This window comes from Siphateles boraxobius, unplaced genomic scaffold, assembly GCF_051911475.1.
Source record: "Siphateles boraxobius isolate OS27281-9 unplaced genomic scaffold, OSU_SipBor_1 16, whole genome shotgun sequence".
NCBI classification, from domain to species: domain Eukaryota; kingdom Metazoa; phylum Chordata; class Actinopteri; order Cypriniformes; family Leuciscidae; genus Siphateles; species Siphateles boraxobius.
The window spans coordinates 3,308,240-3,328,441 of record NW_027508766.1 but is presented as its reverse complement, the minus strand read 5'-3'; the positions used below and the strand labels follow the sequence as shown (position 1 = coordinate 3,328,441).

The 20,202-nt window shown below is 38.7% G+C and overlaps 1 protein-coding gene across 1 annotated transcript in view; it reads left to right on the top strand.

Annotated features, from left to right (window-relative positions):
* The first annotated feature begins 463 nt into the window (after nt 1-463).
* Nucleotides 464-20,202, top strand: part of efnb1 (ephrin-B1) — a 36,218-nt gene continuing 16,479 nt past the window's right edge. Inside the window, exons 1-2 of the mRNA XM_077231161.1 lie at nt 464-1,548; nt 16,597-16,874. Coding sequence (XP_077087276.1) covers nt 1,430-1,548; nt 16,597-16,874 — 397 coding nt within the window. The 5' untranslated portion in view covers nt 464-1,429. The remainder of the gene's footprint in view (nt 1,549-16,596; nt 16,875-20,202) is intronic.

Sequence of the window (20,202 nt, the reverse complement as noted above, 5' to 3'; positions counted from 1 at the left end):
ACACTTGTACGGTGAAGACCCGTGTTTAGCTGTAAGCCGTTATGGGTTGTGAATGTAAAACTGACTTACGTATTCATATGACTCCAGAAGTGCATATCTTGGCGAAAAATATAAACTGAGAGGGAAAACGAAAATGCAACATAAGAGATAAACGTAACGTTACCTAGGAAATAACCATAGTAACAAACAATCTCGCTATACGACGCCTAAAGAAAACATTTGCGCCATAGTAAATCTGCACACAAAAAAAACTGATGACAGTGGGTATCATAAATTCAACTAACGTTAGTTTTCAAAAACGTCTTATCTTTGAAAGAATGACTAGACTAACTATAGATTTTTGTAAACACATCAGTCTTGCAGTTGCAGATGAACTTCTCCAAAACTCGCTGTATACAGAGGGACACCATGTTGTGACGTCGCCCTAAACCTGCGCTTCGATTGGTCCGTTTCTGAACGGGGCGGGGATTAGCAGCTCGGTGGGAGTGGAGGTGATGGATCGCGATTCACTGCGCTGTAAACGGTGTGCGGGACTGACTACGGACGCACCGGATCCACGGTCGAGCGCCGAACAAATCCAAACAAGATCCAAGGCTAAAAGTCGCGTCATTAACTCGCTGAGGAAGCGAGTACAGCGCCGAACTGCTGGAGTTTCCCCATCTTTTTTATATCCTTGAGACGAAACAGTGTGCTCCTTTTGGCACACGAGCCAGCAGCGGACAGTAGCTGATACCCCGTCTATCAGCATGCACTGAAACGCCAGAACATTCAATATAGGCAGCCGCAAAACTCGGGAGTTTACTTCGCGTGCCTTTTTAAAAAGAACATCCAAATGGAATTGGACAGATATTTTTGGCAGTCCTGCGACTGACAGTTAAGCTTTGTTCCTGGACACTTTGAACATGGATTTAGGTCGGTAAATTTCGGACAGAACTGTTGCATATCTAAAGCTCATCTCTATGATCTGGGATCAAAAGCGAAAGGAGTCTAGTTTTAAATCTGACACATGACCAGGACCGGATTTCTTAACAAACCCGAACCCCAACACGGGATTGGTGGTCCTTATACCTGCGTTCACGTCACTCACCCCCAATCTGGCGTGATTTGACCTTTTGTAAGGCTACTAGCTCACTAATAGATGACTACAATAAAACATTCACGCGCTGCAGTCTACCTAAGTACAAGGTAGCAGCGATTTTGGTAATAGAGAAACGTTGGCCCAGAAGCCGCCTGTGCAACGTTGTGCGACACCTTTTTTCCTCCAGGCAACGATAGAAAAATTGGATTTGGAAGTTGAGCCATGGAACCCCTCCGCCTGGACGCCTAACCTAACGTTACTCCTTTGCATGTGGTTCGGTAACCCGGAGTACAGTCGATCGAAAGGATATTATCTTCTTGCTGGCTCGTGTCTCTCCGAGAACCCTGTAAGATGGCTGGAAGTGGCGGCTCGTGGAAATATTACCTCTGGATTCTGACAGCCATGTGCAGATACGCGTTACCCGCAGCCAAATCACTGGAGTCTGTCGTGTGGAATTCACAAAATCAAAAGTAAGTGCACGAGCGCGTGTTTAAAATCCATTAAAGAGCGTATGAAGTGTATCACTACGGTCTCAGATTGATGATATTACCAGTTCGACTTGTATTGATCATGAAATAGACATACAGTTGTACCGAAATCCGACGTGAAAAGCTCCGTTACTCTTGTCACGGCTCGCTCTCCGGCATGATGACATGAAGCTCACGCTGAGGTCGAGCCTGAAGTGACCGACCAAGCGCGCGCTCTCCCGGGATATAACACACAGCTGTCATACTCCACCGCCGCATCTCATCAACTCGCAAAATCCCTTGTTGTGCGGGGATTCGACAACAATTTAATGCTAGTACAACTTCGTTAAATGTTTATGCGATATATCGTAGTTTTTTGTTTTTTTTAAAGAATCTCTTGGCTTTCTTAACTAGGAATTCAGAGACACATTAACGAGTGGCCTTGACGCGGGCCTTATTTCTCCATACAATAGCCTACTTAAAAAAATTAGAAATAGATCAGCTACTGTTCCTCGTTGTTTTTAGCACGAAACTCTTTATCTCTATCGGCGTGTCCATATTTTATTCTTTTCCCAGGAGATGCGAGATGAATCTCCGCCTGCCCAAATCCCGGTGGCCCAGTGGCTCTCTGCGCCTGTCATATTGATCAAATCAGAGTTGTGTCGAGAGAGTTAATAGTTTTTTAAGCAGGGGTTTCCTAGACGCTCATAAAATCTCTCTGATTGCTGCTCATAAAATGTTCTAGGGAGCGTCCAACGTGTTTACTTAACCTGAGTAATGGCTTAAGGCGCCACTGAAGCTTGACTCAACATAACAACAAAGCTTGTTGTTTGAGTTTTGCATTTGCAAAACAAGTTATGATGTAGTTATTTTTTGTAAAATCTATATCGTAACTGAAATGTTACTTTTTTATTTTCACTTTTTAGTTGACTAACATGATGGTTTCTCTTTGTTTTGAGCCTTTGTGTGCAGTGTGAAATACTGGTTGTGTCTCAAAACCTAATGGGCTGCCTACACTGCCAGCAGTTTTTGGGCATCTAGACAGCATTTTGGGCACCATTGGCTCGTCGTTGTAGGCAGCTCAAAAGTGTTTGAGACACAGCCGCTGAATTATGAGCGTAAACAGGGGGACAGGAATAGTGCACATGTGTTTTTCATCTCGAGGGGAATATTTTAATTAAGGAGTCTCTCGGTTGGGCTTGTAAAAGATGAGCAAAAAAACTTGAAAATTTAGCATGTGAGAACCCGAGAGTTGACGCAAAAACATTAATTGTGCTTTTAAAATTTAAACCGCACAATAAATTACGAATTAACTTAAATCTATGTTGTTTTTGTTTTTTCATATTTACTGTTCTCGTGCGAAAATTGAGTAAGGAAGGAAAAAGTGGAAAACAAAAACAGTTAACTGCTTAGAAATTGGCAACACTTTATAAAACTTTAAACTCATATAGTTAAACATTACTACATTATATAATGCGTTGCAAATCTTTAGTTAATTTACATCCAAACAGTAAGAAATGTTATGGACCACTTATGAATCAGCTATAGCTATGTTAAGCACTTCATAAACTTTTAAAATACTTTTTAAAGTTATACTTCATAAAGTTTTACCAAATTTAATAGATTTCCTTAATTCACACATTACATATATTTATTTATTTATTACTTTTAATTTAGTGATTCTTTTTTTTTAAATAAAAAACAACACATCTTGCTACATGCAAAAGCATTTCCTCAAAACTAATTATAGAAAATAAATGTTGGTTCTGTAGTTTTTCTTTTTTTACTTTAATTGTAGTATTTTATGTAGGAGCTAAACCCATTACAGAGAAAAACATCAAAAAAAGAAATAAATTCAGCCACATTTGAGCTTTTCATCCTGCGAGAGAAAATTTCAGATCAATTGCTGGAGCCTCTCTGTGTTTCTCGTTGAAGCAGCTTTGAGCTCCACGGCACAGCAGATGCTCAAACTGGCCTGGTCTGTTTTATCACAGTTGCTGCATGTTGTTTTAAGTACTTAATGTTTATTTACTTACAGAATGTGTGTGTATGCACCTGTGCATGAGCATTTGTGTGTTGTAAGTTACAAGTTCAGAGGCCCTCACAGTACATTGAGAGGAATCGACTTTGAAAGAGTGTGTGAAGTCGAGAAAAAGAATATCAGAACCGTTTGTTAGTGATTGTTTTTGAGATTTATGAGAGACGTGTCTGCATATCTCAATCCCACATCTCATTAAAACACAGCACAATAACTCAATACACAAAGATTATCCTAAGCACTCTCATAAAGGCATATGGGCCTCAGGCAAACCCACTCCCCGCGCTCTATCTCTGCAGCGGACATATGGGAGCGTCCACCACCACTAAGTCCAAGTCACCCTTTAAACCTCTTACCAGACTCTCAGCAGTAAGGCTATCATACACACACACACACACACAGCTCTCTTACCCATAATAATGTGCCATTTGTGTTTTAGGTCAGACTTCTCTCAGACTGAATGCGAAATATAATTGAAGGGACTGTAAAATTAGAAAAACTCTGGCTGCGTTCTCCACCCCTCAGCACTCTGATATTTATATCAGCAAAACGCAAAGTTTACTGAATGCTGAAGCTACCGCTGCGTTTTCTCTGGAAGAAACATTTGGTGGAACAAGAGCTTTACTGATTTATTCTGTTGACACAATTATGTAAATTTAATTACTTCTAGACACAACTACACATATACGCGCTCACGCACAGACTTACTGCTGGTTCAGATGTATAATTCTGTTCCTATCTGCATGGTTCACAGCTATAATTTGGACTGAGAAAAATGTAAAAGCGACCCCCCCCCCTCCCCCCCTCCCTTACTCCCTCTGCCTTGAGGGAAGAAAAAGAAGTGGATTCTGCTGGGAATAAAGAGAGAGAATAAAGTAGCTAATCATTGGGACAATTATCACATTGAGGCATAGATTTCAGGTTATGTCTTATTCTCTTAATGTGTCACACACTATACACACACACATAAACAACAAAATGAGAACTCTCTTTACTTCCCAGTTACATCATCAAGTTCTTAGTTTCAAATTAATATAATTTTACTTCATTCAAGTTCTTGGCCACTCGCTTATCAAGAAAACACTAGCTTGTTTAGGAACAATTTTCTGATGAACGACTGCAAATAACCTAAATTCCTTTTGGATTTTTTTAAGAACAAAGTAAGAGGGAATCCATGATATATGTATGAATGTGACTGTGTGTTTTGGCCATATTCCAGTGCTAAGGGAGGAGATGAGGAGCTAATTGGAAATCTGTCTCTCATTAGCTCAAAAATGCTACTGAAGTACTTTACTTATGTGTGTGTGTGTGTGTGTGAGTGTGTATTCAAGCGTACAAGTTCGCTCATTTACCCAACACTCTGTGGTGCACAATTAGTCTTAATCAGCAACTTCTATGTGCACATATAACCGTCTAAAGCAGCAGTTAAACATCCTGTTTAGCTCATGAACACTTTAAAAATGTAAAGATCAACTGCCTGAAAATTGTGACTTTCTTTTCCACAACAAAACAACGTTGTTCTGGACCCCATTAACTTAAATTGTATGGACAAAAACTGTTGAGACAGTCTTGAAAATATCTTTAAGTTCCTCAGACAAAAGTTTGGAAATGGCATACAGGTTTGGAAATGACACGAGTGTTAGTAAATGACAAATGACAAGGCTTGGATTTTCAAGAAATAATTACACAATAAAAGAGAATGACAAGAAAGAATCTGATGGAGGCAAGACTGCATCCCTGTGAGCGATTCCAACCGCTGACTGCTTCGCCGCATTTAAAATGTGTACATTTCTGAACGCAAGTTTTTTGAGTCTGATTATTACTACATGAAAAGAAATAAATGACCTTTGACCTGCTCAGGGATTATGTTGGTCTCAACTGCGATCAAAGTAACGGATTCATGTGTGACTGTTCAGGATCATTTAGGACATGTTTGGGCATATATTCAGTCATCCACTGCAGTAATAATTATTCTCTGAGTCGTGTTACTTTCAATCATTTGTCTCTGTGCATTTACGAGTGTGTAGGCGTGAATCATGTGTGCGTGTGTTTGTGTATGCATGAGTTAGTGTGTGTATGTCATGATCAGTGGTGTTATAATAGGAGTTGACAGTGAGGAGATTAACTCTGTCAGAGTTTCAATATGTTGAACAGCAAGAGAGGACTCACGCAGACTCACACACACACACACTTCCCTCTGTCTCGGGCCGGCATTTCCACAACAGACCTGTTCCTCTCTGAAGAGTGTGTGAAGTGGCTTTTGTTCCACCGTGATAGCATTTCACGCTGTTGTGGATGTTTGTCAGTGTATGTGTGTGTGAGCGAGTTGCGTTCTGTTAGTGCCATATCCTGAGAGTCTAACTATAACATATGTATTTTAACGGGGATTCAATTTGCAACTTAAAACCGTATTTCTGTAGTCGTTATATAACACAGAGATTGAAAGCGAGAGGGGTGGCGTGAAACCGAATTTTTATTGTACATCCATGTGTGTGTGTGCGCATGGGTAGCTTCATTAACAACAGTGCTTAAGTAACAAACGCACATTGTCTGTCCCTGACCAAGCATGACCGCTGGGCTCTCACAGCCTCCTCAAACGGCTCTCACACGCACAGACGCGCTCCGAGCCCAGCGCCCGTGTTGTTTTAAGGACTGTAATGTTTGTAGTTGTAGGGTCTGTTGGAGCACACGACGGAAGAGGAGCGGTGGCAGCTGCTGGGGGGTGGGTTTACTTAGTTATACTTTAGGGACAAAATTGTCCCAGAAGTTAGCTAAATTTGACAAAACCTCCCATGGGGAGGTCCAGGACATCCTCCGAGGTCAAAATCATTTATAAAAAAAGCAAAAGTAAATAGTTTTTTTTTTTACTGTAAAAGGACTAAAAGGTTACTAATAGGGTTTGGGTTATGGTTAGTCTGTTGTAATCATAATTAGCTTTATAAACAGTAGAAGTTTGACGTCTGCTAATTTTTTAAAAGGATAGTTCAACCCAAAATGAAAAATTTGTCATCATTTACTCACCCTCATGTCGGTCTACTCTAAACCTATGACTTAATTTCTTCTGTGGAACATAAAAGATATTTTGAGAACGGTCTCCGTGTTTTTTGTTTTTTGTTTTTTTATCCATACAGTACAAGTCAGCAACCAAATGGTAAGCAAAACTGTAACAACATGAGGTTGAGTAAATAATGACAGAATTTTCAGTTTTGGGTGAACTATCCCTTTAATGTGACTTCTGTGGTTCATGAACATGCTAATCATTCAGTGTCTTGATGTATATCGAGATATATATATAGTTTCAAGGTAATACTATGTGATAACATCGCCATATCATTGTACACCCTCATTTCTTTTTTTGTAAACAGCTAAAACGTTTTGTAAACAGTCCCATTATACTTCCTTCTTTGTCCTGTCTTTTATCATGTACCACCAAACCATTTCAACTCATTTTACAGGATTTCATTACTTTACCCAAGGCCTTAACTTCTAGGGTTACAATGAGAATTTACCCTAACCCTAGGGGTGATAAATGTAATCATCAGTTTTTTTAAATCCCAGAATGACCAAGCTGCAATGAAAGTAGAGACTGATTTTTACTGTCGGGCTCCAGTAATGGCAAAAGAACATAAAAGTATAATAAAAGAAGTAATTTTTACTCTTGTGCTGTATTCCAACTCTTCTGAAGCAATGTGATCGCTTTGTCTGAGGAACGGACCGAAATTTAAGTCGGCAATCCCTGAAAAACATCCCCTCCTCCTAAGCACTCAAATATCTTTTACACATTTAACCATTCAAAATTCCCTGCCTAAAGACACACCAAGTTTAAATGTATCTTTTTGAATGAGATTTGAAAGCCAATCATTTGTCTTTGTTCCTGACACAAAGCTGTCGCGTGGAATAGAGTGCGAGTCAAATGCACTTAAAGGTGAATTGTCATTTTTGGATTAAATTACTGTAGCTGTACATTTATTAGTCTCTTAAGATTTTTTTGTAATACATAATACAAATATTTTAATTTATTTTTAAAGTGTAGTTAAAACCACTTTTATGTTATACCTAAAGTTTGCTTTGACTCCTCCAAACTGCCATGAGAACGTGATAAGATTCCATTTAGCTGCTGGATAAAAGTCACTACAGTGCTGTGATTTGGGGCGGGTGCTCGAATATATCATATCCATCATGGGCCGGATTCCTGTCCCTCTGTAGTGAACTGTTTCCTCTCTCCTTCTTCTGATCTCCCATTATGCACATACCTAGACTCATAAACGTCAAACAAACCCTAGACGTTAAGCACCAGTTTCTCTGTCATTCTTTTTAAAGAGGGAATAGAGCACTGTATCATCACGATTCAACCATCTCATGAAAGATCTGACCATAATGTGTCTCTCCGTAACAACACACTCAGGCTTCCCTTTATACAACGACTGCAACCTTTCCTGCAAAGTGAGTCTGGATATTCGGATAGCCTGTCACACACACACAACAAACACAAGTGTGTGAGGTGGAAAATGATTAGTGTTCTGTTAGGAGAGGTTTGCGATCTGTTTGTTCCTTCAGTTCTCCGTGTGCACATTCACACTCTCATGTTTGCTTTCTCTTTTGACTATGTGAGACAGTATAGACTGGTGGATTATGGGTATATATCTACCCTTAACACATTTATATTGGTAGTGTAAACAAAGAGAGGCATTGCAAATCTAGCAACTCAAAACCTGCTTAAATTCTGCTACGTATATACACAAAGACACACACACACACACACACACACACACACACACACACACACACACACACACACACACACACACACACACACACACACACACACACACACACACACACACACACACACTCAACACACAGCGGGCCATCAGTCACACCCTTTTAGAGTTCAAAGCTCCTCCATCCTTTTTATCCACTTTCCAGTCGACAGCTCAGACCATCACACTCACTAAACCCATCATTCCTTGCCGGCGTGTGTGCGTGTGTGTCCGGAGAAATGGTCACGCTTTCAGTCAGCTAAATGGCGCTATAAAGCATCAGAGAAGCTGAAGACTCCAGCCTGCTTTCATCTCCAGCTGATCTGAGCTCAGCGCTCTCTGCATGCAGGTTCAAATCACAATAACCTGTATTAGCTCCGGCTGACCTGAGAACAGATCTCTCACGCAGCGGTTTTAAGCTTCTTAGGCTTACCTACCATTAGAAGACTTACTTCTGAACGCACACGGGAGATCAAACTCTGCCCACTGATCTTAGGCTTGGTTGAAAACACCCAAATATCAGGCTCAGGACGCCCACAGATAGATCAGGCTGAAAGCTGTTTACTGGTCCAGGAGCTGCGGAAAGCTGCTTTTAGGGATACGTCTGAATCAGCCATTTTAAAGGCTCATTATTATTTAAAATGGAGGGTAGAAGGAGTTTAGAGAGCCATTATTGGTGAGACAGTGATCTCCGCCTGAAGCTGGACAGAACAAATGGAAAATCTAATTATAAAACAATGTTAAAAACACACTTGACACGAATACACAATTCATAAAACATGAGTGTGTGTGTGAGAGAGAGAGAAAGGGAGTTTGTTCGTCTGTGTGTGTTTGGCTCTGCAAATTTTGGAAATGTCCTCACAATTGCAGTGAAACCTGTTGAAAAGTGGACTTCACTATATGAAAGGCTCATAAATCATGTTTATCTTTGAATCTGCTAATATCGAAAAGTTTATGTGATGACTAGGGATGCACGTTAGACTGATACACATTTTCATGTTATGATCGATAATTGAGAAATGGACAATATAAAAATTTTATAGCCTACTGCTTTGTTCAAATATAGTTAAAAGTTTGTAGTCTATAATCTTTTTCTCTTTGAAAAATTAAAGAACTTTTCAGCAAGGATGCATAAATTTGATCAAAAGTGACAGTGAAAGAAAAAAAAAATGTTCTTTTAAACTTTATTCATCAAAGAATCCTGAAAAAAGATTATCACAGTTTCCACAAAAATATGAACTGTTTTTTCATCATATTATAATGATTTCTGAAGGGTCATGTGACACTGAAGACTGGAGTAATGATGCTGAAAATTCAGCTTTGCCATCACATGAATAAAGTACATTATATTAAAATAATAAAATAATATTGTACAGTTAAATTATATTAAAATAATAAAATAATATTGTACAGTATTACAGTTTTTACTGTATTTCTGATCAAATAAATGCAGCCATGGTAAACATAAGAGACTTCTTCTAAAAGTATTTAAAAAATCTTACCAAACCCAAAATTTTGAATGAAAATAAAACCCTAACAACCACTGGAAAAATGTTTTAAAAAAGATATGGAAATATTCCATGAAATAGTTTTCTTCTTAAAGGTAAACATTAGATAAACGTTAAACATAGTGAAACCAACATGTGTTTGTATATATTTTTATGAAGATGAGGACAGGAGCTATTACATGCACTCATTCTGGTCCACATTACCATGACCATGCTGAAACAAAAAAATGAGATGATGGGGTTGTTTAGTCTAATGACAACTTGTCATTGTTCTTGAGTTGGTTTTGGTTCCCAAGAGTCTCTCTATCTCTCCTATTATATTTCTCATAGGTGTAAATATCAATCAGTGATGCAGTCATAAATAATGACAAATGCGTTGACATCGCTATTTGTAAAATGACTTTTTTCCCCCATTGTGTGTGTGTGTTTGATTTCTTTTGCTGTTTCTCCCAGGCATTTCAGAGTGAGCTGTCGAACAAGTATAACCTGTTTGTGTGTGTGTGTGTGTGTGTGTGTTTGCAGTTGCTTTAATTGCTCTGAAATGTGAGATTCTGTGAGAAAAAAACACATACACACTAAAACTGTTTCTGCATCACTGTGGCTTGTGACTTATACACACACGCACACACACACGCACGCACGCACACGCACGCACACACACACACACACACACACACACACACACACACACACACACACACACACACACACACACACACACACACACACACACACACACACATTAAGAGTGCAGATATTATACTCTCTCTCTCTCTCTCTCTCTCTCTCTCTCTCTCTCTCTCTCTCTCTCTCTCTCTCTCTCTCTCTGTGTGTGTGTGTGTGTTTGGTATACGGTGGTATCCTGGAGGAGCTCTGGAGGAATTCATACCTTTCATCTCACACTCAGACTAACACAATACTCCTGACAGTGAGTGGGAGAGTGTGTGTGTGTGTGTGAGAGAGAGGAGACGAGACGAGAGGGAGACAGACTTTGACAGAGAGAGGAGAGACAGAGTAAATATGAGCATTTCTGGCTGTGTTTTTCCATTTGCACACTAAATATATATACTGTCTGCCATAGCAACTGTTACCACCGTGCCGTTGCATTTTGAGCTCAGACAAAGACTTTTAAATTTGGTTATGAATGCTGTTATTAATTAAATTAATACCTGTGTGCTGTTATAAATTACATTGTGTTATTCAGTGATTATTTTGAGAAACAGAAATTTTAGAGTTTAGAGAAACAGCAATCGCAGTGCTGGAAGATACTTTGAAACTGTAGACTAATGTTTAGTTAGACTGCAGTCAAGCTCAGAAAAGTTAGCTACAAACAGTAGCTAGCTTTCTGGTTATTTGTATGAGAAAAAAGAAGAAAATATTACAATTATATGTCAGACTAGATAATTTCTTTAGAAAATCAGGAGGATAGCCTAATATATATTTTAAATGTTCACAAAACACCCACATTTATATGATGCTACCTGAAAGATGGTGAAAATATTTATAAATTGTAAAAATGTTATTGTAAAATTTGCAGTGCCATTACTTGTAGTTATTTACCCATTGAGTAATGCAGTATAGTCTTCCAATATTGCTATTATTAATATTATCATCAACATTTGGCATTTGTAACAAAATTAAGAGGTTCAGTTTTTTCCCCCTTTTGTGTTAACTTGGAGGTAAGAAAATCATACAGTGGCTAAAGTCATTGTTTCAGGGCTGAACAGATGCAAGATATCTTCTTGCACTACGGGAAGACCTGTCATAGATATCTTCCTGTAAGCTTGATGTGAAACTATCAAATGTCACAAGAAACTCATACAGCAGTCCGATAAAAAATGTGAACTGTCACACTTTTTCAAATGAATTGTCATCACAACTACAAAAATGCAGAATGTACTGCATTGCAAACTAAAAATAGTTTTGTTATTCTTTTGTGGGATCTCTGGTGATTTCCACTCGTACCGTCATCATCAGTCCTGGGTGAGCAGGGCGAATGGAAGTGTTATGACACTGGTAAACAGTAAAGTGGAAAAGTTCTTGTGAATTCTGTCTGATGTTCGCATGATGTATTTGCAGATCTTGATCGTTCAGTAGGGAACGTAAGCTTGACCCCTAGCCTCTAGCCTCTTTGAACTGGTGAAAGTAATATGGGTGAAAAACAGCAGCTAAAGACATTGAGGAGGAGAACAGGAAACGAATCAAGTGAAAGAATGTACTTCTGTCTGATTGTGTGATGGGGAGTCATCATTTCCCTCCAAGGCCGACTGATAAAATCCAAGTGCGCTGTTGCCCGTTGACTAAAAGTCCCAGATATCCCCTTTCCTTGCATTCTGTGTTTCAATCAGATAGGATATGAAAGGACATTTATTTAGATTAGGATTTCATGCAGGATATGAACCTGTCATTAGACTTTTAGCTGTGTTAAAGTAACAAACTGAATCATAAATTAAATAAATACTGTTTTCAATTAAATCAGAAACTAAAATTAAACTTTTTTTTGGGTGGTAGGTTTTGGCTTAATCTGTAGTAATTTATATTTAGCCATGTTTAAAAACAATAGGCCTCAATGATACGCATGTGTGAGTGATGAGTTGAGTGTGTGTGTGTGTGTGTGTGTGTGTATGTGTGTGTGTACGTAGCTATACTTCAGTTCAGAAGTCAGCTAAATTTGACATAACCTCAATTTGGGAATTGTGCTTATTTGTAAAAACAATATTTAAATAAAGTAAAACATTTTACTCTAAAAAATGCAGTTAGTGTATGTGTGTGTATGTGTGTGAGAGAGAGAGAGAGAGAGAGAGAGAGAGAGAGAGAGAGAGAGAGAGAGAAAATTAATGAGGATGGGGGGCTCTGCTATGGAGATTCCTCATTTCTCTTAGACTCCATTCACTCATTTCTCTCATTCTCAACAAGATGCCCAAGGCTCTGTGTGTTTTTTGAGTGTGTGAGTTTGTGTGCAGTTGTTATTGTGAGTGGGATATGTGTAAGCTCTCTCTCTCTCTCTCTCTCTCTCTCTCGCAGACAAAGAGCCACTTGTAGGAGCTCTGCCTTGAGAGTGGACAATCACATGACTACCGCACTCTATACATACACCGACGTCTCCATATTGAGTGTGTGTGTGTCTGTTTAATGAGAGATAGGTGACTACATTTTCCCGTTGGATATGTAACACACCAAAAATAAAACTGAACTTTCCAGTCTTTAAATTGTAAAATAAGGTCTGTGTGTTGTGTATATATAAGTAGCCGTTGTTGGTACATTGTGGAGGTTAGACTTAATGCCAAGACATGTGATTACAGACCCTTCTCAGAATGTAGGCGCTTGTGTGTTAAGAGGTGTCTGTGTCTATGTCTCTCTCTCTCCCTCCCTCTTGAATGAAGCTGATTTGCATGGCTGCTGTATTCAGTATTTAATTGGTGCCATTCAGTCCTGGTCTAATCCCGTGTTCACTTGTTTAAAAAGCGAGGAGGCCTCTTATTGAGTGTGTGTGTGTGTGTGTGTGTGTGTGTGTGTGTGTGTGTGTGTGTGTGTGTGTGTGTGTGTGTGTGTGTGTGTGTGTGTGTGTGTAAGCTTGTGGGTCTAACTCTGTTTCACACAGTGCACAGAAACTGAAGTGTGTGTGTGTGTGTGTGTGTGTGTGTGTGTGTGTGGTGTTTGTGTGTGTGGGTGTGTGTGTGTTGATAATTACATTTACAATTTGAATTAAGACATCTCCCCCACTCTAATGTGCTACTGATTTAATTCAATTTTAAGCAGGAAATGGCGTTTGTTTATTATCCAAGTCTTTCTAGAATTTTGTGATTCTGTCTGGTTCCTTAAATATTTTTTCATATATATTTAATGTTTGACATTTAATTTTATTACACACTGTAAAACACGTAAGAGTAACTTTCATGTATAATAATTAATGAGAATTGTTACATTATATAAACCTGAACCGATCATCAATGCACAATCAAACTGTAAGAAATATATTATGCATTATAAAATGGTTGTTACTGAGTTAGGAATAATTTGAATGTTCTATAATTATTAATAACTATAATTAATTATGTATATTAATGTATTATATTCATATCAAATATTTTGATTTAATAGTTTAATAGTAATTAAACTTTGGATTGGAGTAAACAAGCCTTAATTGAAAATAAAATAACACTATGTCTGACCTATCTGACGCACACAACATAAACGTATGGCGCATTCACACACACAGGGACACAAACTTCTTAACTTCCTCTAGGAACAGGAAGGGTTTCCTAAACGATTATACATTTGCTGGTGAGACCTTCTCAGAATCAGCGTTATGTGTTTCCTCTGAGCTTCCAACACACACACACACACATTCGCAAACAATCCCTCTCAGGTCCTGCTTCTGAAATTCTCAGTCTGCAGCAGCTGCTGATTTGACAGGAAGTGATGAAGTCTTTTCTTCAAAGTTGAGGAGGTCAGATTCCTCCTCCTCCTCGCTCGCTTTCTCTTTCTGTTTCTGATTTGTTCAGTCATAGCTGGCCGTCAGAAGAAGGGCACGAGTTTGACATCTTCATTGATGGGGAAAAAAGAGAGGGATGAAAAGAGAATCTTGAAACAGAGGGATAAAAGAAAGGGATAGACAGGAACAGAGAAGAGGCCGCAGACAGAGGAGGCAAATGTCACACAAAGAGTTTAACCCTGCAAAACTTCTTAAGTCATGCAAATCTCTTATTCTCTCACGCGCACACACAGATATTCTCTAGGTCTGCATGTCAACGCCTCAGATATCTGCTTTTATGAACTGCTACAACATTTGGCTAAAATCGTTAATCTCTGTGGCTGATCGCCTACTACTTCATAATATGATATATTTTGCACATGTATATCACTATTTAATATGTCAGAGGTAATCATTAGTTATTTACTATAATAACCTATGTTTATTGTGGTGTTTTATTTTCAATAAACTACTCTTCAAAGGCTGGGGGTTAGTAGATTTTGATGTTTTTGAAGATTTCTAATGTTTTTGAAAGTAGTCTCTTATGGTCACCTAGGCGGCATATATTTGATCAAAAATACAGTACAAACTGTACTTGAAAATGAAAAACTGAAATATTACTGATGTTGACAAACAATGTTGAATATATTTTAAAATATAATTTATTAATATGATGGTAAAGCTGAATTTCCAGCATCATCACTCCAGTCTTCAGTGTGACATGATCCTTCAGAAATCATTATAATATGCTGATTTGCTGCTCAAGAAGCATTTCTTATAATTATCCATGTTAAAAAAAGTTGTTCTGCTTACTATTTTTGTGGAAACAGTTATTTCTTTCAGGATTTCTTTGATGAATAGATAATTAATCGAAACAGTATTATTTGAAATAGAAATCTTTTGTCACAGTATAAATAAATATGTTACATTTGATGCAATATAATGCATTCTTGCTGAATAGAAATATTAATTTCTTTAAACATCTTACTGACTCAACCGCTTTTCTGAAATCCCTGAATTTACATGCCACATACTTTTTGCTGTGGTTTGTTTTTAAATGGCATTTTTAAGCTATTGATGCATTTCCTCTACTCTTTTCAATGAGAGCACTGTAAGCTATCATAACTGTGTGTATTCTTGTTTATATAAGTCTGTCTGTTCCCATTGTTTCCCTTCTTCTCACTGAGAACATAATTGTGCTTCTCAATGGTCATAATCACTCAGTCATAATTGGATTTCACAATCCTGCACACACCTCAGACACAGACATAAGCATGTGAACGCACAGCATGTTTTGTGAAATAGACGGAAGTCTGTGCCCCAGTAAAAGGTTTTTGTTGTTAATCCGTCTGTGAAGATGTTTTGTGTGCTCTAATGTGTGTTAAACCAGCGAACAGCCTGCAGCGAAGAGTGTGCGCAGGAGAACAGAAATAAACAGCAAAATTACATTATACAGAGACAATATTTGAGTTTGATCAGGGCCATATATCAGGGAAACATACGTTCTCCTGATGTGTTTTTGTATGTGTGCATGTCTTTTTCATTAGAGTGTGTGTGTTTTTTGCATACACTGTTGTAGTTTTAGGGGATTTCTGTTTTTGTCTGCATATGTGTATGTAGTTTTAGGGCACGTCTCTGTGTGTTTGCTTTTGTTCTTGTGTGTGTTTGTGTGCGGTTAGCAGTAAAATGTGTAAAGGACTGTGTTGCAATCGTCTCTCCTTACAGACACATATTGATGGGGGTGCACACACACACACACACACACACACACACACACACACACACACACACACACACACACACACACACACACACACACGCTAGTCAGTGTTACTAAGAATGAATAATAATATATTCCCTGAATGTGCGAGCAGGGTTGATCAGCACATGAACAATAAATTATAAACTCTAATAAATGAAGTGAGATGCTTCTCTTTCCCTGTCCAATAAATCCTAGTCATCAGATTCAGCTCCATCTGCATCCAGCTCATTTCTGACTCTGCTCTTCTGTTGCTCTCTTTCTTTCATATTTGGAATTGTTTAATATTTTGAAATATGTTATTAAAAGGAAAAAAGAAACGGCGATAGTCCCTCTGGAGCATTTTGTGGAGATTCTTGGCAGTTTGGACTCGGAGGGCTATTTGAACCCAAGTTTTTCCTCTCATGATTGTGAAGTCCACAGAGATGTAGATTCTACTAAGATTCAGTCTCAGAGAGGATTGTTTAAATGTGTTTGTGATTTATTGTAACTTTGTATGCTTTGTGTTGCAGGTTTGTGTCTGGGAAGGGCTTGGTGATCTACCCAGAAATCGGTGACAAACTGGACATTATCTGCCCCAAAGGGGACATTGGGAGACCGTATGAGTTTTATAAACTCTACCTGGTGAAAAAAGAGCAGGCCGAGTCCTGCAGCACCATACTGGACCCCAATGTTCTGGTGACCTGCAATAAACCAGAGAAAGACATCAAATTCACCATCAAGTTCCAGGAGTTCAGTCCAAACTACATGGGACTTGAATTCAAACGCTTCACAAACTATTACATCACCTGTAAGTAACTCCAGCTTTTCTGCATTTGTCTAACCTACCTATACTTTTGGGAAAAAATTTGCATTAATGCAGAAATATTTGCAAAAGTTGTACCTTTAGGGGTGCAGCATATTGTTGCTGGGACAGTACCCTTAAAGGGACTCTATCCCCCTAAAAGTTGCATATTAGTAGAACCCTTAGGGCCAGATTTACTAACAGCTTGCACCAGCTCAAACCCTGTTTTGGCATCAACTACTGTCAGGATTTACTAAAGACACGCAGTGAAAAATTTGCGCTGAATAGACGTGGACAGGGTTATTTTTTGCGGCTGACCTTATTGCATATGCATTTATGGGAGTTTCCCTTTCAGATGCCAAATTTATGGGAGGAGAGTATTTAAATGAATCATGCAAGGTGATTTATTAAGGTTTGCGCTAGTCAATTGACTGGTATTAGCGCCATTATTCACCGCCTAAAAAAGCATGTCTTAAAGGATTAGTTCACCTCAAAATGAAAATTTCCTAATAATTTACTCACCCCAATGCCATCCAATATATCCATGTCTTTCTTTCCTCAGTGGAAGAGAAATTATTCTTTGAATAATGTGGTGTATAATAATGTGTCTGAAGTGCTTCAACAGACTGTGCACGATCGCAGCTGAGGGGGGGGGGGGGGGGGGGTCTTATTTTGCAAAACGACAGGTCATTTATAAAAAAAAATATATATATAAATATATATATATATATATTTACACTTTTTAACTACAATTGTTCGGACTGAGCTGATCTGCAACGTGCCGGGAACTACATCATCACGTTGAAAGGTCACTGTCGATGTCGCGGGCACCGGCGGAAGTATCGCCCTACTGTTTACAAAGCGACCAATACAATTTGAACTATCCTCCTTCGCACGGTCGAGTGGGGCGGTACTTCCGCCCGCGACATCGACAGTCGCCTTTCAATGTGATGACGTAGTTTCCGGCGAGTTGCAGATCAGCTCAATCCGAACAATGGTGGTTAAAAAGTATATATCAATATGTATGTTTTTTTGAAAGTGACCTATCGTTTTGCAAGATAAGACTCTCCTCTTCAGCTGCGATCGTGCACAGCCGTTTCAAGCACTTCAAAGACCTTTGAAACTGCATTAATTTGGACTTCAAAACGCTGGTTGTCATTGAAGTCCATTATTCGAAGAAAAATCCAGAAACGTTTTCCTCAAAAAATGAATTTCTCTTCCACTGAGGAAAGAAAGACATGGATATCTTGGATGGCATTGGGGTGAGTAAATTATTAGGAAATTTTCATTTTGAGGTGAACTAATCCTTTAAACCAGACGCTAATTTGCACTGCCCTCAAGATTGCGTTGGTCATTATGGAAATGATCCGCCTATGTGTTCTTTAATTTGCATGTTGTCAGGAGATCATGCGCAGAACTTTACACTCCCATCGGCACATTTTTTGAATTGCGTTCTCACGCTAATTTCCCCTGTTTAGTAAATTTGGATATCCACTGAACCCGTGGACAAGCTGTTGAAAAGTATTGATTGAAAAGTATTGATTTACTTCTTAAAATTCTGTAAAGTTGTGTATCACAAGTTTATAAGCAGTAATCTATTGTAACTAAAAAGAGGTTATTTTAGTAGTTAATGAGTCTCTTTTTAGATAGCTTACTAAACGTGTGTTTGGGTCAGGTTCTTGTCTACCTTATGGGGTCCAAATGTCCCCAAAATATTAGTAAAACTGGAAATCGCATTGTGTGGACCAGCCAAAGGCCCCCAGATTATGTGATGGTTTAGGGTAGGGTTAAGGAATAGAAAATTTCATTAGTGCAATATAGAAACAGTAGAAGTCAACGGAAAGTGTGTGTGTGTGTGTGTGTGGTTCTTCAGAGAGCCATATGTCTTGAGATGGGTTAGTCCTCTGGCTTGTGTTTAGATAACATGAGTGTGGTGCAGCTTTTACTCTTTGAGCTCTAGTGTGTGTGAAATGTCAGTTTATTCATTACCCACATTTAGATCAGGTCTGAAAGACCAGCCACACATTTACACGTGTATAATAAATGGAAGTCAGTTTCTGCCTTAGAGTTAAAAATAAAATGGGTATTTGAAATGGTTTAAAATAAGGGATAAAGTTTAAAATAAGAAATAAACTCACATTGTGATACAAAGTGTGGGTAATTAAGTCAAAAATAGAGTTAGAAAGGCAAGAACAGGCTTTCATAGTAATGGTAGTATGTTTGTGTAAATCTGCAAATGCCACAGTCAAGCTTTTGTGAAATGTTTTCAGTGAGGGATGATTTTCCAGCCACAAACAGAACTGAAGCGCTGATTAATGATTCATTCAGAATTAAAGATTTCTAGCACATTCAGCATAAATGCATGCTAAACCCTTAGCATACGAGATGAAAACAGCAGGGAACAGCATGGTAAATGTAACACACTCCTTTTCTCTTTACCCCGCTTTCTTTTTTTAACTCTTTCCCCAAGGATGGTGGGAGGTAGAGACACTTTCAGTCAGGCATGTCTCATTGGTTGTCTTGCCTCACTGAGTTTTTGGTCTCTTGGCCATGATGCCCAGACATGTCCCATAATCCACTTCACCTCCACTGACCCATCACCACAACTACACCCCCAGAAAGCAGCAGGGCCGCTATTAGATCCAGTAAAACTCTCTCTCTCTCTCCCTCTCTTCTCTCTTCTCTCTTTTACTCTTACTCCCTCTCTCTCTCTCTCTCTCTCTCTCTCTCTCACACACACACACACACACACACACACACACACACACACACACACACACACACACACACACACACACACACACACTCCCTAGCAACCAGCTCCTTTATCTTGCTCTGGTAAACAGGATGAATCTGGTTAAAATAATTTTGCTGAAATGTGTTTGAGTTCTGGGTTCAGTGGTTTTTGCTGTCTGGTCATCTTGTTTTCACTGGTCATTCAAGTTAATAACTCAGCGAGAGACTTTAGAGCGTGACAGTTTCACACGCATCCATTCGCTCCTCGGTAAAAGCCTCTTGAGTTGTTTTTCTACAATATGTGCTATTGGTATGTCGCATTTACATTGTTTACATACAGTGAGTCCCTGAACTGATTATACTTTGGCATAAGTATAGATGCAGTTTAATATAAAACTCCCCGTTTGTGTGTTAAATGTAAGCAAAATGTTTCCAGACATCTAAACTGACCACTCAAACTATAATCCTTTTTAAAACACACACAAACTCAAGAAAAGCATATTGAACTAATTATGCTCTCAAAATTCCTAAGTAAAAAAGCAATTACTGTGTAGATTTCTACTCGGGTTTGTCTGTCTTACTCGCTCTACTTGTGGTT